The sequence below is a fragment of the Nothobranchius furzeri genome, chromosome 13 (assembly GCF_043380555.1).
Source record: "Nothobranchius furzeri strain GRZ-AD chromosome 13, NfurGRZ-RIMD1, whole genome shotgun sequence".
NCBI classification, from domain to species: domain Eukaryota; kingdom Metazoa; phylum Chordata; class Actinopteri; order Cyprinodontiformes; family Nothobranchiidae; genus Nothobranchius; species Nothobranchius furzeri.
The window spans coordinates 38,268,723-38,291,766 of record NC_091753.1 but is presented as its reverse complement, the minus strand read 5'-3'; the positions used below and the strand labels follow the sequence as shown (position 1 = coordinate 38,291,766).

Below are 23,044 nucleotides of genomic sequence, written 5' to 3'. Positions count from 1 at the left end.
TAAAAAACAAATTTTTTTAAATTAAATTAAAAAAAAATGATAGGGTTTATCACTGTTGCAGATCCCTTCAACAAATTGCACTTTGGTGTAAAATGAAACCAAGTTCTTTGATTTTTTTTTTCCCTTCTAAGTTCACATTAGTGGACCATGAGATATTTTTGAAAAAGGTCAAATAAAATCCAAAGAGGAAGGACCAATGTAAAAATAATATGTATGGAGGGTTAACTATCGTTCAGATACAAATAAAAGGTAATATTGCAATTCGTAACTCACCACACGGGGTGAAACTTTCAATGCCGAATGTAAAACAGACAAAAGGAGGCACAGTATGTTTGAATTCTTACTCATGGCCCATCCTGCAAGCACAGTCCTGACCCAGATCACCAAAACCGGCAGCAATCGGCATAACACAAATCAGATAACTGGTGCCATGGCGAACCCAGGGAGAGAGGCGTGACGATGCCCTTCTGGAGTCCTCCAAGTGGTTTAGGTAGGGGCGTCAGTTGAGGAACCTGCGGCATTTCTTTGCTCTGCAGTTGCAGGGTAGCTTATTGTTGGCGTCTTCGATGGGGAACTTGTAGTCGTACGTCAGCTCCTCTCCACAGAAAATGCGACGAGACGCAAAGATGACGATGTGCTTCTGGCCGTCCACGGTGATGACTCGAGAGTAGCAGTTGGGCTCACAGGAGTGGTTGATGAAGCGGGCGGCGTTGCCGTGCACTGTGGCGTCTACCACCTCGTAGTCATCAATGCGAAACATGTAACAGCCAATCCCCTACGAGGACAGAGAAGACAGATTCAGTATTACTGACTTCATCTGACTAAACTTTTAAGAGTCAATGACAGCAGCTAATCCACCTTGGCTAACACAAACATGCCTAGAACTCAGTTTTACAGCTAACACCCAGTTTTTCTGAAGATGAGCCGAACACAAGACTATGTGATTAATACTTTTTCAAGATTTCCTAAAAATTGCAATAATTCCATAATTTCTTAGTTTAAAAGTCTCACATGAAAGAAAACGGGCGACTTGCATTCCTTTCAAGAAATGGAATGCTTTTAATTAAGATCTCACCTTTCCATCGTAGTATTTCTCACGTTTGTCGGTGAGAACAGACCGAATGACATTTCCAGAGTATTCAATGACCATTTCTCCAGCTTCAATGGTTTTCTTGCAGAACAAACCACGACCGTGAATGGGTGACCTGCGAAAAAAACAGTCATACTGTTTTTGTCTTCCATGCATTAAAGGCTTGCCCATGAGCACATTTTAAAATTGCAAAAAAAGCTAAAAAAGTCCAGACCAATCAGACATTAAAGCAATCACATTACTGCTGTTAAGCTGCCAACACGTCCTATACATCTTTTCCTCAGCCTTAATGAGCTATAAACACATTTAATACTGTTTATCTGACCTGTAGACTCCCACGGTTTCCCTCGAGGTGGCTTTGATCTGCTTGAACCTCGCAACGAGTGGCAGCTCCATGGAAGCACGTCTGCAAAAGCAACACGAATTAAAAAAAAGTGTTCACTAGAACTTTCATCTTGGTTTTAAAGTGAATATAATAGCTGATGATAAATTTCAGTGATTCACCTGGCAGTCCTTAGCTGCCCTTCCTCCTCATCTTCCTCCTGAGGCCTGTACTCAGGGGGCTGGCGGTGTTTTGAGGCCAAGAAATTAAACATGTCGAATACGGACCTCCTGGACATTAGAGGAGAGAAAACCCAGAGCACCGCACATCAGCACATCGTTTTTATAATCTTCCCAACAATAAAACCAGATGAAAAGTGTGGTGGTGGAAGTCGAAATAAATCAGTAAATAATTTACTCCAGTCTGGTTGTGATCTTCACACAGTCAAACAAGAGAGACCAAATAGATGTTTTTTGTTTTTTTTGCCTGACTCCAAGAAAAATTCTGTTTCGTCTCTAACCTGTGATGGACTTCTGCCCGAGCCGAGCCGTGGGGGTTGAGGGGAGGTTCGTCCGTTTCCTCTGGTTGGTGGAAGCGGAAACGGTAGCTTCGGCAGTGCCTGGATCCATTCAGCTGCTCCAGCAGGAAGAGCACAGCTTCATGGACAACTCCTAGCATCCTCAGTCCATTCACACCTGGGATCAACAACAGAAAAAACAAAAAAAAAAACACAGTTACTGCAGGAAGCACAGAGTCTAATTAAAGACTTATTTTGATGTTTTATTGTTATCAGAGCGATCCTTTACCTTCAAAAGACAGCTCTTTCAGTTGTGCGTTGGAGCGAGCCTCCTTCACTTTATCAGTTAAAGACTTCCAGGCCTCTGTGAAGAGACGAGCAGAAAAGGGTTAGAATTGTTGATGATGCTTTTATGTTAAACAAATGTCCTGTTGGCATATATGCTTTTATTCTGAAAGTGTGTGGTTGCTTCCGGAGGAATGGCCTTTTTTGCGCGGGAGTTGGATGGTGTCATGGCGGAATAAAGGAGAAGTTCTTAACCAAGTATCAGTCTAGTTTATTGAGTAACATTGGTAGCAGAGGATGGCTAACAACTACAGAGTCCCACCAGCCTTCGATGAAAAGAAGTCCTATGAAAGCGGGAAAAATGAAGTCGCCATTTGGATTCGGGTTACGGACTTGGAGAAAAATAAACAAGCGCTCGCGGCGGCTTTGGCACTTTCTGGAAGAGCTTGAGAAGTCGCGATGGAAATATCGGTGGATGATTTGAATGAAGATGACGGAATGCAGACGTCACTTCGAAAACTTGATGATTTATTTCTTAAAGAAGAAAAGGACCGTGTTTATGAAGCATACACTAACTTTGACCGAATCATGAGAGACGGCAACGTGTCCATGGAGGACTACATCATTGACTTTGAACAGAGATACTTGCAGATGCAGAAATACAAGATGGAGCTTCCGGATGCTCTCATGCTGTTGGATACCGCCTGTTTGGATGCTAAAGATCGACAGCTGGCCCTAACTGCATGCACAGATTTAACGTTTGCTTCAATGAAATCAGCGTTACAAAAGAATCTTCGGAGGGAAGTCGGCTCACGCTGTGGGAATTAATCAAGAAACTGCCTACATCACATAACAGAAAAGCAAACCGCGCTTCTCTTGGAATCAGCACGATAAACAAAAGGCGTCACTCGCTGGAACTAATCCACTGGACAGGTATGGACGCAGATCAAGATGTGCAGTCTGTCAGAGCACATTTCACTGGGCAAAAGACTGTCCAAACAAAGGTGAGCAAGCTAAACTTACCTATGCTGGTGAGTCAGAGAAGGTGGAGGAGTGCAACATTGCTCTATATACAAGAGGCACCCTCAGATGCGGAAATATTTATGACTGAGTGCCTTGGTTCGGCACAGCGTGCACCAAAACAGTATGTGGACAAGAATGGCTTGACAGCTATATTATCAAGCTAACTCCAGTTGAAGTAAAAAAACTAAAGATGTCAGAAGTACACAGCAGTAGACCCTTCAAGTTTGGAGATGGAAAAAATAGTAAAATCCATCAAAAGGGTAAAGATACCAGCAAATATTGGACAGACTAAGAGTCAGATCCAAACAGAAGTTGTCCCAACAAAAATACCTTTGCTTTTAAGTAAAGAATCGATGAAAAAGGCAGGAACAGTGCTTAACATGGAAAATGACAGCGCAGTAATGTTCAAATCTGTGAAGCTTGACTTTACCAGCTCCGGTCACTACTGTGTGAACATAATGGATGACAATATGCCGTGTAGTCATCATGACAATGTCATAACGAATAATGTAAAGAAGGGTGAAGAACAGATACTGGCACTCACAGAAACAATGACTTCTGCAGAGAAGACCAAAAATGCTGATTAAACTTCACAAGCAGTTTGGGCACGCATCTGCTGAAAAACTTAACAGAATGCTGATAAGTTCAGGCAATAAAGACAAAGAGTGTGGATCTATTCTGCTAAAGGTGGTAGAATAATGTGAAACATGTCAGAGATACGGCAGAGCCAGACCAAAGCCAGTTATTGGTCTTCCACTGGCACCTCAGTACAATGAAACCGTGGCAATTGATCTACATGAACTTAAGCCGGGGATGTGGTACCCTACTTGCCCGTTGACCGCTGGAGATAGGCACCAGACCCCACCCCACCCCCGCGCGTGGACAAAGCGGGTTCAGAAGATGGATGGATGGAGGTCCGGGACACGCCAGAGAACTTCAACATAGAAGTAAAGCCGACAGCAGCATACAGCCCATGGAGCAATGGGCGACTTGAAAGACATAATCAGACGCTCACAGAGATCATAATGAAAGTGAAAACAGACATGAGCTGTGGCTGGGATACTGCATTGGACTGGGCGATAATGGCTAAAAACACTATGCAGAGCGTGCATGGTTATAGTCCATATCAGCTGGTGTTCGGACAGAATCCCAACCTGCCATCTGTGCTGACTGACAAACCACCTGCACTGGAAGGCACAACTAAAAGCGAATGGGTGGCAAATCACATCTCGGCTCTGCATGCATCAAGAAAAGCATTTACAGAAGCAGAATGTTCAGAAAGAATAAGACGAGCTCTGCGAAAACAGATTCGACATGGAGATGACAAGTATGAAGTTGGTGACAAAGTCTATTATAAGAGAGTGGACTCCCCAGAGTGGAAAGGACCAGGAGTCGTCACTGGACAAGATGGTGCAGTGGTGTTTGTCAGACATGGTGGAATGTGTATCAGAGTCCATCAACTCAGACTGAAAAAGGTGGACAACGAGAAAGATGATTTACAACTGGAAAACTACGCAGAAATAAAAGAAAATGCTGTGCTAAGTCAGGAGAGGACAAGAGACTTTGTTGATGACATGGAGGCTGCAGAGCACACAAACACACTGGGACAACCAGAAGTAACAGCTGGTGAGGATGCTGGAGAAACTACTGCAGCACCTACAACAAGAGGAGAATATGAAAGGAACGAACAGAGGGATGTGCAGCCAGATTGTTTGTTTGAAACCTGGACAGGTGATAGAATACAAAGATCGTGAAACTGGAGGCCTTCATACAGATAAAGTGCTGGGCCGTGCAGGAAAAGCCACGGGCAAATATAGAAACTGGTACAATGTGGCTCTTGTGTTCTTTGGCAGGAAAACACCAGTTCAGTTGACATCAAACAACTGGAAGATTTCCAGGTACAAGTTGACATGGAAGTGGATGTAACAGGTACAAGTGAGGAGGTGTTTGTGATGGGAGATTTAGCGTTTGATGATGCAAAACAAAACGAGATAAAAAGTTGGAAGGACAATGATGTTTTTGTAGAGGTTAGAGATGAAGGGCAAAAGTCAATCTCCACAAGATGGGTCTGCACTGTGAAGGAGACGTCTGATGGATTAAAACCTAAAGCACGTATGGTGGCCAGAGGGTTTGAAGAATTACAAGTGTCGGAACTACAAAAGGACTCACCAACATGTGCTTCAGAGTCCCTTTGCATGCTTGTTGCAGTTATCTGCCAGAGAACATGGACGCTTAACTCGATGGATATTAAATCTGCATTTCTACAAGGAATTGAACTGTCACGTGATCTTTATATCAGACCTCCACCAGAAGCACACTCCGACGGCAGACTGTGGAAACTAAAAAAAAATGTGTGTATGGATTAGCAGATGCATCACTGTATTGGTACAATCGTGTAAAGGAGATTGTACAAAGACTTGGAGGAAACATATCAAAGGTTGACCCTGCTGTTTTCTTTTGGACGGGTCAAGAAGGCAATGTTGTTGGAGTACTTGTTTGTCATGTGGATGACTTCATTTGGGGAGGAACAGAGAGCTTCTCTTCAACAGTGATACTCCAGATAAGAGATGCATTTCAAGTTGGCCGTGAAGAGCAGAACAACTTCAGTTATGTGGGAATGGATTTTGTGACTATTGACAAAGAGGCACACATACACCAGGAAACCTACATCCAGCAACTGCAGCCCATCCATGTGGACCCCCAACGCACCGTACAACAAGAGTCACTTCTCTTACCAGGAGAAAAGGATCAACTCAGACCCAAAGTGGGTCAGCTTCTTTGGGTGGCAAGACAAACCAGGCCAGATATAATGTTTGACGTAAGCATGTTGGCGTCAAGCATGAAGGATGCAACTGTGAACACGATTCATGAAACTAACAGAGCAGTGTGCAAACTGAAGACAAAGAGTGTAACTTTGAACTTTGGACAACTGGGCAGAGACAGCGATCTCAAGATTGCTGTGTTCAGTGATGCTTCTTTTGGAAATCTTCCCGACGGAGGAACACAAGGAGGACATCTAACTGTCCTCATAGGGAAGGATGGAAAGCTTTCACCACTCTCCTGGCAGTCACGAAGAGCTGAGAGAGTTGTATGGAGCACAATAGCGGGCGAAACACTGGCAATGTCTGATGGAATTAATAATGCACTTTTCCTGTCTACATTGTTTTCAGAGTTGACAACTGGAGACTTAAAACATGCTGTCCCCATAATCTGTATTACAGACAACCATTCTCTTGTCGACGCACTCAAGTCAACGAAGTCGGTCTCTGAAAAAAGACTTCGCCTTGAAATGAGCAGCATAAGGGAGCTCATTCAAACCCAAAAGGTTGAGCAAGTGTTGTGGCACAGCGCCAAAGCTCAACTTGTAGACTCTCACAAAAAAAGGGGGCCTCCTGCTTTCAGCTGAAAACGCTGAGTGAGGGACAATGGACTGTTGAATATAAAAAAATGTATTAAACCTATCCAGTCGCACATATCAGTCAGTTGGTTTTGTTTGTTTTTGAAAGAGCTCATCTTTATAGGTGTAAGTGATAAATATAATTTCTTTTAAAAGGATAGGCGAGATTGTTAATAATGCGTTTATGTTAAACAAATGTCCTGTTGGCATAGATGCTTTTATTCTGAAAGTGTGTGGTTGCTTCCGGAGGAATGGCCTTTTTGTGCGGGAGTTCGATGGTGTCATGGCGGAATAAAGGAGAAGTTCTTAACCAAGTATCAGTCTAGTTTATTGAGTAACAAGGATCACATCTTTCTGAAACGTTTTGGTCACTGCTTTGGTTACTTTCTGACTCACCTTCAATACTCTCACAGCGAATGTGGAAGCCGTCCTCGCTGCAGATTTCAAAGACGATGCCCTTTTTGGGTTTGCTATCTAGGCCAGAATCCCTGCTGTTACCGTCCTGGTCGGGTGGTGATGCCGCAGGAAGAGACCCAGCTTCTCCGGTTGCTGAGGGTTTATCCATCCCCACTATTTTCTCTGCTAAAGCATGTCCTTCGGGCATCTTCTTCTTCCCAATTACACTGGAAAAACATGTCAACAAAATATTAGTGTTCTATTTTAAGCCCAGCTTGGAAGTGTGTGAGTTAATAGTGGAACGCCGTACCTCTTGTTGGTGGTCTTATCTGGAGGTTTGCCTGTGTCCATGGGTTCAGGAGAGGTCAGCTCCCTGGAGCTGCACAGAAACACAATTGAAGAGGGTTTGATGTAAGGAATCATAGCAAGCTCTGTTTAGATTTGTGATGTCATGAAAAGCTAAAAAAAGAAAATTCCTAAAAATAAACACAGCTCTAAAAGCAACAGGAAGAGTGTCTGACCTTAGGTTTGAAGGTGGGAGCGGTTTTTCAAGATTCCCGTGATGATCTTCCACCTGAGAAGCCTTTAGCTTCTTCCCGGTGTTCGTGTCCAGACTCTGTCGGCCCCTCTTTGCTTTCTTTTTGTTTTTTTCTGCCACAGAAAGCAAGCGTGGCACTGCCGCGGTAGAGTTGGTTGGCCGTTGTTCCGATAATCTGGAAATGGGTGTTGTTCTGCTAGTCTGGGAGTGCACTGAGGTCTGTTTTTGAGTAAACATTCCAACAACACGTCCCTTGGCGGGACTTAGTGGGGTGGACGGGCTAGAAGATAATGTAATGTTTGGATTGGAGTCCACAGCCTGAGCTCTGCTAATGGGCTGGTGATGTAAGTGGATGCTGCCGTCCTCTGCGTCTCCATGCTGGTTGACAGCCATGCTGAGAGTCTGTTGGGTGGGCAGGACACAGATGCTGCTGGCTATGGTGGTCTGAATGGAGGGGCCCAGCTGCGACATGAGAGGAGCTCCCCCTGCTGGCTGAAGGACCACCGGCTGATCAGACAGGCCCACACCGTGGGGACCGGCTTTAAAAAGCAGGTTGCTAATGGGGCCTGTGATCTCAGCAGAGCTTAGAACAGGAGTGGAGAGTGACACTGATCCTGAAGCGAGGAGACCAGCAGAGCCGCTGGATGGAACAGACACGACGTTCAACACTGACTGACTGGGGTTTAAACCAGAGACAGAGCATGGTAGGAGGTGAGTTGAGGAATCGTGACCCAGGATGCCAGGCTGGCCGGGACCAGGAATTCTCTGCTGCAGGATTGTAGTGGGATCCAAGTACATCACTCCACCGGATTTTGGTCTCTTGATGATATTGGGGACCTTGCGCTGCGCAGTGGAGAGAGTACCTAACTCAACCAGACCACCTGGTTGGCCAGAAATGCTCGCAGTGATCTGTGGGGAAGACAGGTTGATGAGGGTCATGTTGGGGGGGCCGACCTCAGACGGGGCCAGGTTGGGCTGGCTGCGGGAGCGAGCTGGTTTTTTGCTTTTTCTTGGCAGACGGGAAATAGGCCTCTTCTTGCCATGAGCGGAAGCAAGTACAGCAGGGGAGGAAGAGAGGGAGGAGGGGCTGGAAACGATGGCGACGCTGTGGGCCAACTCCTGATGTTTACCAGCCTCTGAGACCAAAATTTGGGACTGTTCATGGGGCTGAGAGGGCAGACCAATGAGCAGCCCGGAGGTGGTGCTGGGGATTCCCGTCTGGAAGCCCGCCTGCGTGGATCCTGTGAAGGTGTGGATCTGAGAAGGGTGTGTTATGGTGCCCAGGACTTTACCACCAGCAGGAAAAATTGACTGAGCTGATGATAAACTAGCATTCAACCCTTGGGTGAGAGTCATGGGACTCAGCACTGCTTGAGAGGACGTGTCCATCATTCCCGCTGCGCTGATTTTCTGTGTGACGCCATTAGGGACTGTCTGAAGAACGTAGAGCGGCTGGAACTGCTGATTGACCACGATGAGCTTGTCAGGACCTGGTTTGATGACTGTTGGGCTGGACACCTGAGCCTGGGGAGGGCCAGGACCAAGCACTGGACTGGGACTTCCTGCAGCAGCAGCCGGAAGGTACTTCTGACTCTGAAGAGGCACAGAGGGAGAGTTTGGCAAACCTGAAGTACCAGAATTTCTGTTCACATCATGGTTAGCGGTGGGTTCAACTACCTGACCAATAACAGGACTGGAAATAAACTGCTCCGGAGTCATGTGACCATCCGTGACCTGCGCGTCTCTATTTCCCAGAGCTGTGCCGTCGTGCTGATTCTCAGAAGACGCCACACCGGGTCCCGCTCCTTTCTTGTCTCCACTTTTATCTCCACTGATGCTTTCTGGGTCAGAGTTCAATCCTAGCATGGTGCGGTCTGAGGTATTCGAGATGAGACTCCCAGCAGCGTGGTTCTGACTGGCACTGACAGAGGGGCTGCGTGTGGTTAGAACAGAGAGGTCAGAGGGCAGCTCTAGAGGAAGATAAGGCTCTTCTACCGATATGGAGCCATTTACACTGCTCTCTACAACCCCTCCACCTTCAGCACTGGGCAGTGGCTGCGAGAAGTCATCAAACAGAATATCCTTCCGCCGGTTGACATCTACCCCATAGCTGTCATCCAGCAGCAGCTCTGAGGACGAGGACCCAGATTGCTGACCCAGAGTCGGCAGCGACATGGACGGCGTGTTTAAAACAAACTCCATGATGTCAGATGGCAAAATATTCCCACAATCATCGCTGTTGTTATTGTCAGAGTCTGATTTTAGCAGGTCTGTGCTGAGGGACAACTGGGCCTCTATAGGATCCTGACCCTGATTCTGAGCCTGGGATTTGGCCCCGCCCCCAAGAGGAAGACAATTTTCCTTCTGGTTCTTTCTGCTTTCTCGTGTGTTGCCGCTTCCTGCTCCGCCGCTGTTTTCAGCATCTTTGCTTGAGTCGTGGGAGTCCGTTTTGTCGGCGTGCCTCTCTCTGCCTCTCCTCTTGGGAGTGCTTTTATGTGTGGTGGAGGACGGGGTGGCCGTAGTGGTGGTGGTGCTGGTCGTGCAGATGCTGGTGTCGCTCTCTGAGCCGTCATCAGCACCATCAAGCTGGCCGATTCTCTGCTTTCCCAAAGTCCTGTTAAAGACAACAAATAGAACATTAGTGTCCAAAGAAAACCAAGAATTTTTGATCATCTGAAGAAACAAAAGTGTACTAACAAAGCTGTCAGCATGTCTTCTTCTATTTTTTCTTGATTCCTTTGCTGCTGCTGTTCTTCGTCTTTTAGAAAGCGCTGGAGCTGGGATCCTCTTCCCAGGCAGTGGTCCAATCCTTCTATAGATGGAAGACCTTCCCCGGGGTTAATTATTGTCCGGGTGAAGTTGTAGTAGTACGGGTCTTTACCCCTGTTCTTCATCCCACAGTCTTCATCCTCTCCGCTGTCTTCTGATGAAGATGAGGTGCTCATATCATCTGCTCCATCCACCTGGCCCTCGGCTGACTTCTTGCGACCACCGCTCCGTCTCTTCACCATAGCTCCTGCTCCATCGCCGCTGCTGTAGAACGCAAGGTCCTCTTCGCCATATGAGCGAACTCCGTAGAAAGGTGTGAGGCCAAAAAACATGTTGGAGCGTGCACGGGCGCTGCGTCGAGGGTAGCGCCGCTTGGCCGACCCCGATCCGTCACTGTCGTCCTCGTGGTGCTTGTCCTCCAAACCCCTGTCGTGGTCATCCTCTGGGCCATCGCCGTCGTCCTCTGCAGGCCGAGCGAGCAGACTGTGACGGTCTCTGAGCTTGCTGTGCAAGTGGCTTTTGTGCTGGTCGTCCGCCTCAGCCTGAGTCTGGTTGTCAGAGTCAGAGCTGTCGCTGCTGCTGGCAGACGGTGAGGAGAAGAGAGCGGAGCGAGCAGAGCGGTGATCCCCCTGTACAGCAGGAAAAACCGGTGAGACTGTGCTTATAGGACAAGAGGATGAGGAGGTATCAGCAATGCCGCTGGTACCATTACGATCAGTCTTGACCTCAGACTTGAGTAAAGCTGGAGTGGAGGGTTTGACTGATCTCTTTTTGTCTCTGGAGGACAGAGAAAGCTGATTAGCCATTTGTGTTAGCTGTTTAGTGTGAGGCTGGTTGGAGGTTGTCACACCCTTCTCTGCAGCTAACCCGCTCAGCTGTAAGCTCTCCAGACTGGAGCTGTTCTTCCTCTCTGGACAGGAGTAGCTGTCCCTGCTCTTTTTGGAGGACCGTTCACCTCCCTGGTTCTCGTGTTTCTCTCCCTGAGGCTTTCCGTGGGCTTTGGTGCTGTTTCCGAGCACTGGAGCTCTGCTGCTGCTGTTGTAAGAGCTGGAGTTTGATGGGTGCGTGTTGAAGATCCCGCTCATTTTAGCTTTGTTGTTGAGAAGCGGAATTTTGTTGCTGCTATTGCTGTTTTGAGGGTTTGCCTCCCTGTCTCGGTCTTTGGATGCATCTCTGCTGCCTGCTGTCTTAACTTTGGGCTGTTTGTCTTTGGCAGCTGGTGGAGCCAGAAGCAGGGAGCTACGTTTAACAACATCATCTTCTAATGATGTCCTTGATGACCACAGAGGATTCACAGCGGCTCCTGCTGTCTGACCTAGTACAAAGTCATTTGATTTGCGTGTGTTGGACTTCTGTGGGGAGCTGAATTTTGCAACAACAGAATCCTTGTGGAGTGGAGACGGTGTGATATTTCCAGTGGCACTGCTACACTCCTTCCCTGAGCCGGGCTTGTCCTTGCATGGAAACACGCTGGAGGTGGTCGTGGGTCGGTGACGAGGTGAAGAACTCTGGCTCGGGGCAACATCCTGGTCTTTGCTTCCATGCTTTTCAACCTGTTTGGTACCACTTCTCTGTTGGCCAGAATTAACAGCTGTTCCCACAGGAGGGGAGGACTGTCCTGAGCCTGCAGGGGCTAGTCTTGGACTCTTACTTTCACTTCCAGCGCGTTTAGACTGAATTCCAGCGTTGCAATCTTTCCCTGAGCCAGAATCTTTGCTTCTCTCTGAGCTTCTGTAACTAGAATCTCTAGAAGGAGGTCGACCCTTGTCAGAATCTCTGCTGGGTGGTCTGTCTTTACCTTGTCCTGAGTCTTTTCCCGTTTCCCTGCTGTGCTGTCTTTGTTTCTCTGAGTCTCTTCCTCCGGTGTCTCTACTGAGAGACCCGGATTTATTCACATCCCTATAGCTGGAATTTCTGGAGGACAGTTTAGTCTTATCTGTGTCTCGAGTGCTCAATTCCCTGCTTGCCTGTCTCTCCTTGTCAGACTCTCTGTTCGCCTGTCTCCCCCTTTCAGAATCTCTCTGAGGATCTCTACTAAGAGCTCTTCCACTCTCAGACTCTTTCAGACCCGATTCTGTACTTAAAAGCCTCCTCTTCTCTGGCTCTTTGGCAGATATTTGGCCCTTATCTGAGTCTTTTTGCCCAGCTTCTCTGGGCGGTTTACCCCTGTCAGAGTCCTTGGAAGCATGGTCTTGACTTGACGTTCTCCCCTTGTCTGCATCTCTTAGTCCTTGTTCTCTGTTTGTCTGCAGTCGGTTCCTGTCTGCTGAGAACGACCTGGCTCTTGCATCATCTCTCTGGACTGGATTCTTTGTCACGTCTTTGTTGAAGTGTTTGGATTTTTCAGGGTCTCTGGCAGGTGAGGGGATGAGGGGAGGGGGTGAGGTGATGGGTCGAGATAAAAGCTGAGGTGGAGAGGTCACTCCTCTGTGTCGGTTTAGATGTTGGGGTGCAGAAGAAAGAGATGGGGAGCTGTGACGTCGTGAATCAGTATTTCTCATGCTAGAGTTTACCAAGGAGCCTCCTACGGTGACCAGCACGTGGCTGTGGGGCTGAGAGACACCACCTAGGAAAAAGAAATGGTATTTAAGCTGATGCTTTGTTGTGAAGTCTTATCTTTAGTTAATTTATGTAAAACAGCATTTGAACCTGGAGATGGGGTGGGCTTGGAGTCTAGTGAGCGCTGACAAGGAGGGTAGCTGGGGTGCCGGTTTCGAGAGTAAACCCTGAGCTTGGGGGTGTTGGCAGGGGAAAGATTTTCAGAACGTCTTGGAGACTCAAATGGATCTGGAAAATCTATGTTTGGACAAAACAAGACAAGAATCATGAAAATCAGTTTAAGCAAAAACAATAATCAACCCTGAGGACCATCTTTAACTGCAGCAGAAACTTTTTAGCTTCTCTACCAAAATAATTATACAACAATTATTTAGTTCTTGTGAACTGCTATTAAGATGTGTTGACTGGAGCACTCGTAGGACTACAGTAACCTACTTTGGTCTTGGCTGCATTTGGGCTAGCTGTTAGCTCCTCTGGGTGAACAGAGGCAGCTCAGGATGATTTTTCGACAATCGAAATTATTCATAATTTTTTACATAAAAACACGTTTCAACGAGGCCAAAACCTCCCTTTAACATTAGAACTAATGCTAGCAAGCATGGTGAATCTTTAATGCAAATGAGTTGTAGAGGGAAAAGACCTAAAAACAAGAAAAAACTATTTCCCTGACACTGCCTTGCTTATTTCAACATAAATAATCGACACAAGCTGTAAATGTTATTAGGAGAAGCAGGGCCAAAGAAAAGTAAGACGATTTTTCACTTTTGAAACCATTAAATGCAAATTGAGTCAATGTTTTCTAGAGTTTTATCTTCTGACTGAACAAAATTACTTTAAATCTGATTCAAATATTTGAAAATTTTCCAAAGTTATTTGTTTCCTACAGCATCCAAACCTTCTAAAATTAAAATGTGTGACGTTGGTAGCTTTACCTGTTAAGGGAGGTGGGCTGTGGGCAATTGTGCGATTCTCCTCCGCAGCCATCATGCACTTGAGGCCAGACTCTGCCACTGGAGGGTGGCAAACTAATATCCTACAGGTATAGACGCAGCGCTTTCGGGCATCTAAAGTGCTCCAGTACACCCTTGAACACCTAGAAAGAGGAAAATGTGTTCAGTTTGACAAGCCTTTTGCATTTCCTCTGCAGTCAGATGAGGTGTTGCGACTGAAAATGAAAAATGCTGTCAGAGATAACAGTGAGAGAAGAATTATAGATAAATCTCTACTTACTGGTATCCCACAGGGAAGAGCTTTCGTTTACAGTCGGAGAGTTCAGTCAGTATTCCTAAACAATCAACTGTCATGGAGCCTGAAACGGGGATGTTTAGATCAGAGTTGGACGGAAGCGGAGGAAACGTCAATGTTCAGCAGCAGGTGACCTACCGATCATCATGTGGATGTTTTCTGGCTCCAGTCCTGCCAGCCACTTCCTCCTGAGACTGATGCCCTCAAGGTCTACCAAGATCCTACGGGTTACCTCGAAACCAGACACCACCTTGAGTAAAAGTAAACAAACACACAACGGGTGAGGAATAACGTTTAAATTCAAGTGTCAGCTGAATTTCTTCCAGTGATAACCCCCTACTTCTCCTTTGATGAGGTCCCTGTGCTTTGAACAGTAGACCTTCTTGTCCTCCAAGAAGACACAGTGGCACTGGCGGGCACACATGAAGTGGTACCTGCTAGTGCAGGAGGCCAGGCAGCAGCTGACTGTGGCTCCGGTCTTTTCACACCTCTCACAGCGCTGAACACAAAGCACAACCCCTTTTTAGTGTTTGTCCAATGAACATGCATTAGAAGGAGTGGCCACTTAGTCAAAACGTCTGACCATCTGCCTCCCCTTGCGAACAGCCATGTGAACATTTTTCAAAGAGCCATCATCATCCTCAAACACGTCAGCAGACCAAAGAGCGCAGTTCACGTGGGTCCACTCGTTCTGACCAATGTACAACAGCCTGCCGCCCTCCTAAAACACACAGAAATGTTACAAGTCACACAGACACGGCCTTTTGTGTGCTGAAGTGAGCTGAGATGCGTTGGTGACTCACATTTGTGTTCTCGTCTCCGTATTTGAGACACAGAACACACTGCCTGTTGTCAGTGACGCCCGGCGGAGGAGGAAGCTCTGGGCTGTCTTCAAGATCTGAAACGAAAACAACCACAGTTTGATATGAAAATAAAAAAGAAACAAGTACGGGCATCTGTGGTAAAATTGTTTGTGTATGTCGCACCTGGTAGGTGAGTGGGTGGTGGAGGAAGAGAGGGAGGAAGAGGAGGAGGGGAGGCTGTTGAATCGGGTTCTCCAGGGAGCTTCGGCTGGGGAGCTGGGATAATCTTTTTCATAAAATGTGGATGCTCGGCACGACAGAGCTCCTGTCTCTCCTGCCACTGGGCGTAGTTGTGGTCCAGGGATGGAGGCAGAACGGCATTGGGAAGGAGCCCGCTGCTGGGGACAACAACAGGTTCAAACACTCTGATGAAACACAGATCAGCCCAAAGGGTCTAGATCTTTACATTAAAAATGAGTTCAAATGTGGATAAACAAAATGTGTGAGTTAACAAGTAAAGTTTAGAAAGTATTGAAAAACTGTGAGATAAGATAAAGATAGTTTCTTCTCTCTGCTCCTTTTCATTCAGGGAGTTTTGTTTTGATATATTTTTAGTTTTTAAGTTCCACCTTGGAATGAATGAAATAAAGAATACCTTAAATAAGTGGACATTTTGAACTCTTCGAAGAAGTGAAATCAACAGAATTCTATAAAACCAATCCCTATTATTTGTAACATCCGTGCAGCTGATGTAGAAAAGAAGCTTTAACTCATTCAAAATGATTCACTCTTGCATATCAAATGTTACCATGATTGCAATAGTCCATACACATGTTAGCCTAATACTGAGTCCCACCAAACATCGAACAACTAAAATATCTCCAGGGCCCTCATTCATCAACCGTACTTACGCACAGATCGGTGCGTATTTTGTGAGTAGGAACAATTTTATTAAGTGTGTGATTTTCACCAATTTGTCTTTGTACGAAGAAAGTTCCTTCATCTCACAACTGATGTTACAAACTATAACAGGCACTTGTGACTGACAGGAATCTGATATTATAACATGGCTGATCTTGTATTATTGGAAAATTAGGCAGAAAGTGCACTCTGGAAGGAATGGGAGGGAAGGGTCTTCCGTGAGCGCACTGATCTCATTCCTGAAGGAGATCCTTCTACGTGATTTGGGACCCTTCATGCGGCACGGCAGACAAAGCACAACAATCTGAATCCAGTCCATATTCAGTTATTTACAACTACAAGAGTGCATCAGAACGTCCTGCGCTCCGCTCCCCAAACATGCATGCGTTGCCATGGTAACCGGACTAACTGGCACCTGTGTAGCTCTGCACTCAGACAGCAAGCATTTCCAAACAAGAACAACACTAACTCCAAACAGAGCATGCATTCAGCTCCATAAATGTAAACTGTAAATGACAACAGAGCTGGAGCATCCAGTCTGCTAATCTGTATTCTTCATGTTCAGTTTTATGTCAAACCACTTTTTCTTTATTTGTGACAGGGAAATAATAAGATTACAGCCTCTGCAACATGTTTGGTTCTCTCCACTTCGACAGCCAGTGCCTCAATCTCGCTGTCAATAAAGTTTTTTTATTTATTTCTTTTGGTAGGAACGCAGGAAATCCCTCCAATGGGATGAGGATGTAGTGTGATCAAATATGGTTAATTGAGGGCATCTCTGAATGTAAATGACGGTGAACGGACACGAGCACATGGGTGGGCACATGTGGGATTTAGCAACAGTCGATTGCGGAGGGACATGCACGAGTGGCCAGCACATGTTTGATGAGTCAGGATTTTGGCCGTTTGTACGAACATTCTAAATTGAATTTGTAGGAAGGAGTGTAGGAAAGTTTCTACAAAGGATTGATGAATGAAGGCCCACGAGTGTCTGGAACAGACTGCTGTTCCAATGTGGAGGCTGTGATTTCTTCATAAAAAAAAAATTAAAAAAAAGACTTTCCAGCTCTATGTTGCATTATCATTGGTCATAATATTATGGCTGAGCAGCGATTATAAATGTTTTATCAGAAATCTATCAAATTCAAACATTTTGGGCAGTTGCCACGAGTACTAAATAGCCCAATCCAGGAACGTTTGCAGAGTCATGGTTCGTGTGATGTGAAATTTTAATATCCGAGAGCCAGGAGACGGATCTAAAACAAATCTTTCCACTGATGGGTTTGAGATCCTTTGGATGAATCACAGCTTTACTAGACTGCTGAACGGATTCAAAAAGCATCAGTAAACCACAAATAACACAAATGCATCAAGCAGCCTCCGGTGAATCTGACTCTGTTACAGCTCGCCTCCTGCAGCGCCAGGAGGAGAGGCAGAACTAAAGCTGTGAGAAAGTTGACAGCTCCATCTAAGTGACTAAAACAGTGAACATGTGAGGCTTCTGTGACTTCACACAAGTATTGTTTGAGCCGATTCCACTAATAACATCAGTTCAAAATGCATAAATACTATTTTGCTGCTTCATGGTGCTCTCGTGTGTGCAGAGGATGATCCTGCCTCGTCCAAAGAGACCACATCTGGCTCCTAATTTCAATAATTACAGACCAGCTACGCTTGAAAACTTCTCAAAGGATTTTGGAGGATCTCGTATTACAGAAATAATGCAGATCAAATCCTCCTCTTCTCTGTAATTACCAGCATAACTTGGACTACAGGATTAGAAAATAATGGCACATTATGTTGATGCAAGTGACACAAAAAACATCTAACTCCCTGACTTTATTTAGTTTTAACAAATTAATAATCACTTTTAGCTTTTTTGTGTCCATGTTTGCAATTTTGGATTACACGAACAAATCTAGACTCACCTAAAAGATTAATGGCCTTTCGTGTAACTTTGATGAGCAGCACAGAGCAGACCCTGAACACGATGTAATTACATAACTGCTGGTATTTGCTTTGCTGTGATGGAAACTCACTTGGCGGAGACTCTTTGCCTTTCCCAGAACCTGGATTCCTTCACTTTGAACCACGGGAAGATTCGGTCCATTTGCTGGAACAGGAGGAAATTCAGTGAAGTTGGTGCATCAGGCTAAACGAAGGACTTGGCTAGACCTGCTTTTTGGTGGCAGGAAGGATGATGATGATGATGACGCTAATATTATATAAACGGTCTGATGTCACCCATACCGTCATTATGGAGTTAGTGTGTACTTTTAAATTTCTGTCCTCACCTGAATGAAGAAAGACTTCACCATGCTGTTGGCTCTTCTGCTCTCATGCTGACCGCCGTCGCTGCTGATGGCTGCCTGAATGATTCGAACGATGTCGTCGCTAAACTCCACCTGGCAGAGAAACCACAAACGTTAATGATACGGAGCTTACAACGCACCACTTAAGGAAGGTTTTTCACAGACTTGCACATTTACCTCCTAAGCTTGATGCACTATGTGCCTCTGATTAAAATAAGGCCACCATCTCCATGTTTTTACTTGAAACCGAGCCACTTTGTTACAGATGCACAGCTAACAGACTCACCAATGAGCTATATCGACCTTGATCCATTTTTTTCTCGACAGACTTGAGGTCTGGAGGGGAGTCGCCGGGAGGTGTTGGAGTGACCTCGGTAAGAACCGGAGGATCTGGGCCCTCCGGGGAACGACGGGATGGCAGACTCTCCTCTGTCTCCGGATTCAGCTCTGGAGGCTTCACTGCCTGCAGAGTCAGAGAACATTTAAATCCCTCCTAATATCCACTAAAATGACCCGAGCATCACAATAAATCAAGGTACACCACAATAAAGAGAATAAATACAAGCAAAAGCATATGACACCTGTGTGTAGCGTAGAAGGTGTGTGGATGTGCGCGAGTTGAGCAGAGCATTAAGGATGTTGCGAATGCAGCCTTGAAGCTCTCTCTCCAGTACCGCCCTCCACTCGGCCGGGTGGCATTCAGTGCATTTGGTACACATGTAGGCAACGCTTTCTGGCAGCTTTGACAGCAGTTGGTACTTTTCATCTGAGGGAAGGCAGAATGACAGGTCATTATTGCTGCCGTCATTAAGATTTATTGTATTGGAGCATCTCATCAGCATGACAGCTCTCTCGTCAAATCCTGAAATGGCGGCAGAAGTGGAAAACATGACCGTGCTATCTGCATTGCTTCTCACTAACCTGTAAGATTCTCACACTTGGCGTGGACCCATCTGTTGCAGCGGCTGCACACCATTGTCTTGCTGTCGCAGTCCTCATCATCGTGACACTTGTCGCACAGCGGGCAGAGGTTTCCTACGAGAGCGGAGTTGAGAAAAGCCGCTCTGATGAGATTCCTGGAACAGCTACTTGAACTGGGGCTACCAGGCAGAACGGTAAAATCGTGCTCACTCACCTTTAGCAAAACGTTTGGCACAGTCGTGACACATGGAGAAGTCATGTGACCACTGAGCATCCCAGGACTTCCCGGGTTTGGTGGCTCCACAGCTCTTGCAGCACACACACTTAGTGCAGATCTGAAATGAAAACATGGCTAAAACATCAAAGCTCTGCCTACAAATGGTATTTCTTTAGAAATGACCATCCAGTGGCTATAAGTAGCACAGATCTGATGAGGAGAGGGCAGAGTGGCGTGGGTCCATACCCAGATTCTCTTCTTGGTGGGTCTGGAGGGGTAGTTAGGACCCAGGCACTCCGGGTGATAGCTGTTACGGCACTTATCACACTCTAGCAGCTGCTGCTACGGTGCAAGAGGCAAAAAGAAAGACAACAAGAGTCAAAAAACAAGCGAAATACCTAAATGTTCCCAACAAGCTATTGTTGCCTGTGAATAACAAGTGAACAGCAGGTTTCCATTTTGAACTGAAAATGTACCCGTAGTTCTTTTTGAAACAACAAGCTGAGATTTCAGACTTTCATGTCATGTTCTGTAGTGAGATCACAATGGCAGACACTTGCTGGTGTTTAAACAGCTCACTAATTATAGTAATACAATTTTACTTAATCTTATTATTTCACACAGTAGCTTTACTGTGCTGCTCAGATCAAACGTGATCATATGTCACTCTTAAATGGCGGCCACACAGAGCACAGAGCACACATGGTGCACATGTTGAACACAGTGGGAGCTAAATAATAAAACAGCGGCAGGAAACCAGGGGGTGATGAAAAGGTGTGTTAGCGAAGCTTCTTCTCTCTTGGAGGAATCTCCACTCTGTCAGTCTAAACTCAGCTTCTTTTGTACTAATTGGCTTACTTTAGCTTTTTGGTGCTGGTGCCCACAGGCCTGGCAGAACCGGCATCTTCGACAGCACCAGTTCTCAAACTGCTCCTGGAGAGGGCGCTCTGACTCCCCCAAGCAGAACAGATGGAAGGGCTCACAGCAGACCTGGCAAAAGACAAACTGTAGAGAAAGAGAGAGCGTCAACTGGATCGAGTAAATCGACTTTAAATGACAAGAAGTTGTGACTATTACTCCAGTTATTGTTTGTTTTTACCTCTAAGTTCCCGCTGCTGGCACACAAGAAGCAAAGTACCCTGGGTGTGATGGGCACAGAGGTGAGCAGGCTGAGGCCACCAGCCTCCCACACCTTCTCCACATCCTGATCGCTCTTAAAATCCACTCTGAGACGATGCACTCCGTCGCAGGGAGCTCTGGACCTCACCTGCTCCCTAGTCGAGGGAGTGCTCAGCGAGTTTAAAGTACTGCTGCTGGGAGGTTTAGTGCTCAGCGCCTTTTAGTGTAGAGCAAACAGGACACAGAAGAGAGTGCAGAGTCAGAGATCATGTGTGGTCTCTCCCCAAAGTACCTACGAGACTGTTAAAGATACAAAACAGCATTTTGATCAATCTCAGGGACTCCTACCATGTCTTTTGGTTTCTGCTTAGGAAACGGAGAAATAGTGCGAGATGGTTGCTTCTTCAACTGTTTGGCGTCAACTAGGATGAAGAAACAGAACATAGCAATCAAATAAGAGTGAGAAAGTGATTAAATATGTATTATTCCTGCAGCAAAGCAGGAGCCGAGGTGTGTGAAACATGGTGGAGATGTGGAGAATTTGCAAAGGAAGAACCTGCAGGCCTCGATGGCGCATTTGCTGCTTAAGTACACTCGTTTAAAGATTAACACAGCATGAAAAGAGCGGCCAGCCTCTCACCTGCTGCGGCTGAACTCTGCTGCTGCTGCTGCGTAGAAAACTGCTGGGGCCTCTTCTTGGGTTCACTCACAGAAATCTTGGGTGAAGTATCTTTTCTGGAAGGGGCCTGACTAGTAGATGGCTGTTGCTGTGAGAGCTGGTGACACGGAATAGACTGGGAGGGAGAATTCTGGGCTGAAGACGACGAGGATGAAGATGATGAAGATGAGGACGAAGGAGAAGATGAGGATGTGGTTGTGGAGGCAGAAGATTGGATAGGCTGCTGTGGCTTGTGTCCCTTTTTACTGGTGTCGCTGCAGGAGACTGGTAGCTGTTTGGGGTCTGGTGTGGGAGCTGGAGACTGGGCCTGGGCGCTGACTGGAAGCTGGGCCTGGGTGGGTTCTAGTGGGGAAGGGGAAGGAGACGAGGCGAGTGCCGGGGAGGACTGCTTCAACTGTGGTTGCTGTCTTGACTTCTCCTCTCCCAGCTTTAAAGGAGGAGCTTCGGTGTTTTTACAGAGGGGATCCTCTTTTGGCGGAGCTGGAGAGGATTTACCGCCCGGCTCTGAACTGGGTCCTTTTACTGAATTCACACCGTCTCTCTTCTCAGAAAACTTGCTCTTTTTCTTGTCCTTCTTGCCCTTTCCTTGCTTTTGAAGAAACATCTTCGAGGGCATCCACTGCAGGTTCTGACACTTTCTCATCCTGTAAATAAAACATTAAAAATGCTCAAACCTGACAGCTTAAAATAAAGCTGTTAAAATAACGAATTTTTACAAAGCCACTCGAGACAAACAAATCCACAGCCAAAACTCACTTGCAGCACTGCTTTTTAATGTTCCGCCCTCCAAACTTGGGCTTGTCGAGACAGTTAGTGCAGATGCCACAGTCCTCCGGAACCTGGCAGCCTGAGCACTGGCCACAGCGGCGTGACCGGCGCCCCTTTTTTGGAGGAGCTTCCTGAATGCCCTTTGGTCGCATCTCCCGTGGCTTAATGGGAGGAGACTGGGGCTCTGCCTCCTCTGAGCCTGCTACTGACGACTTATCTGCAAAGACAATCCGTCACACAAAGCTGATCAGCAAGACTTTTTGATCAATAAAAAGGTCTACATGTTCAGCATCATCATCATCACAATGATTAATTACATATATACAACTCCAGACTCCTGGCTTGTCACCATCAGGACCTAGAGCATCACATGAATTCACATGTTGCAACATGAAATGAACACAGTCAGAAATAATAGGAACAGAGCAGCAAAACTCCTCTCACTCCTTCATTACTTCACTGCACATGTGTGCTCCAAATGACTGGACTTTGATACTCTTATGAGGAGTCTGCCATCACAACATCACATGTTTTAATCAGAACGAGCACAGATGTTCTCATAAATAACAAACCGTGATTAAAATGATTTAAGTGTTAAGATATGTCCTGCCTTTGACTATACAAAGGATTTTACCCAAAAAAGGAACAGCCGGGCTAAATTTGCTCTTATTTCAGTTACCGTATGCAAGTCAAATGAGAGCTAGGGTATAATTGGCGCTTACCGTCATTCCCCATGGAAGATAGGATCTTTTCTCTCTCCTCCCAGGGCAAGGCACTAAGTGTGGGCATGTCGTCGGGAAACACTGCCCGGTTACGGCCAAGAGCCACAGCTGCACGACGGCACACATGTTTGATGCGTGGACCCCGGACCGAAGTCTCTGATGAGTCGCTCTCTTGACCCTTCACAGAATCATGCAACATCCAAAAAAAGAGAGTAGAAAAAATGTGTTAACGATAAGAAATAAGCAGACAAACATCTACCTAATCTAATGGTTTATAGGTCATGTATCAAGCAACACTGATGAAAAAGACAAAAAAAAGGGGATCGGGTCTTCGGGCTGCACATGGCACCCCACTGAGGAAACTACGATCTCCACCACAGCCTAGCTGGCAATAATGAGCGGAGTTCTTCAAAAAAGAAGAATAAATTAGGAAACACCAGG

At 46.2% G+C, this 23,044-nt stretch overlaps 1 protein-coding gene across 5 annotated transcripts in view; it reads right to left on the bottom strand.

The window, feature by feature from the left end:
• Positions 1 to 269: 269 nt before the first annotated feature.
• kmt2a (lysine (K)-specific methyltransferase 2A) overlaps positions 270 to 23,044 on the bottom strand; it is a 33,676-nt gene continuing 10,901 nt past the window's right edge. For 2 of the 5 annotated variants that reach the window (XM_015951573.3, XM_015951574.3), the window contains exons 4-34: positions 22,604 to 22,781; positions 21,870 to 22,098; positions 21,075 to 21,757; positions 20,783 to 20,856; positions 20,415 to 20,651; positions 20,174 to 20,320; positions 19,562 to 19,657; positions 19,313 to 19,433; positions 19,099 to 19,212; positions 18,759 to 18,943; positions 18,464 to 18,640; positions 18,160 to 18,270; positions 17,905 to 17,978; positions 15,128 to 15,342; positions 14,945 to 15,039; positions 14,725 to 14,862; positions 14,482 to 14,640; positions 14,280 to 14,391; positions 14,127 to 14,205; positions 13,829 to 13,989; positions 12,987 to 13,133; positions 10,266 to 12,903; positions 7,552 to 10,182; positions 7,341 to 7,409; positions 7,031 to 7,257; positions 2,219 to 2,293; positions 1,933 to 2,107; positions 1,595 to 1,702; positions 1,416 to 1,496; positions 1,076 to 1,205; positions 270 to 775 (exon numbers count right to left, since the gene is read on the bottom strand). In XM_015951573.3, the coding sequence (XP_015807059.1) occupies positions 500 to 775; positions 1,076 to 1,205; positions 1,416 to 1,496; positions 1,595 to 1,702; positions 1,933 to 2,107; positions 2,219 to 2,293; positions 7,031 to 7,257; positions 7,341 to 7,409; positions 7,552 to 10,182; positions 10,266 to 12,903; positions 12,987 to 13,133; positions 13,829 to 13,989; positions 14,127 to 14,205; positions 14,280 to 14,391; positions 14,482 to 14,640; positions 14,725 to 14,862; positions 14,945 to 15,039; positions 15,128 to 15,342; positions 17,905 to 17,978; positions 18,160 to 18,270; positions 18,464 to 18,640; positions 18,759 to 18,943; positions 19,099 to 19,212; positions 19,313 to 19,433; positions 19,562 to 19,657; positions 20,174 to 20,320; positions 20,415 to 20,651; positions 20,783 to 20,856; positions 21,075 to 21,757; positions 21,870 to 22,098; positions 22,604 to 22,781 (9,942 nt within the window). In that variant the 3' untranslated portion in view covers positions 270 to 499. The remainder of the gene's footprint in view (positions 776 to 1,075; positions 1,206 to 1,415; positions 1,497 to 1,594; positions 1,703 to 1,932; positions 2,108 to 2,218; positions 2,294 to 7,030; positions 7,258 to 7,340; positions 7,410 to 7,551; positions 10,183 to 10,265; positions 12,904 to 12,986; positions 13,134 to 13,828; positions 13,990 to 14,126; positions 14,206 to 14,279; positions 14,392 to 14,481; positions 14,641 to 14,724; positions 14,863 to 14,944; positions 15,040 to 15,127; positions 15,343 to 17,904; positions 17,979 to 18,159; positions 18,271 to 18,463; positions 18,641 to 18,758; positions 18,944 to 19,098; positions 19,213 to 19,312; positions 19,434 to 19,561; positions 19,658 to 20,173; positions 20,321 to 20,414; positions 20,652 to 20,782; positions 20,857 to 21,074; positions 21,758 to 21,869; positions 22,099 to 22,603; positions 22,782 to 23,044) is intronic. The other 3 variants (XM_015951577.3, XM_015951575.3, XM_015951576.3) reach the window with 3 other exon arrangements.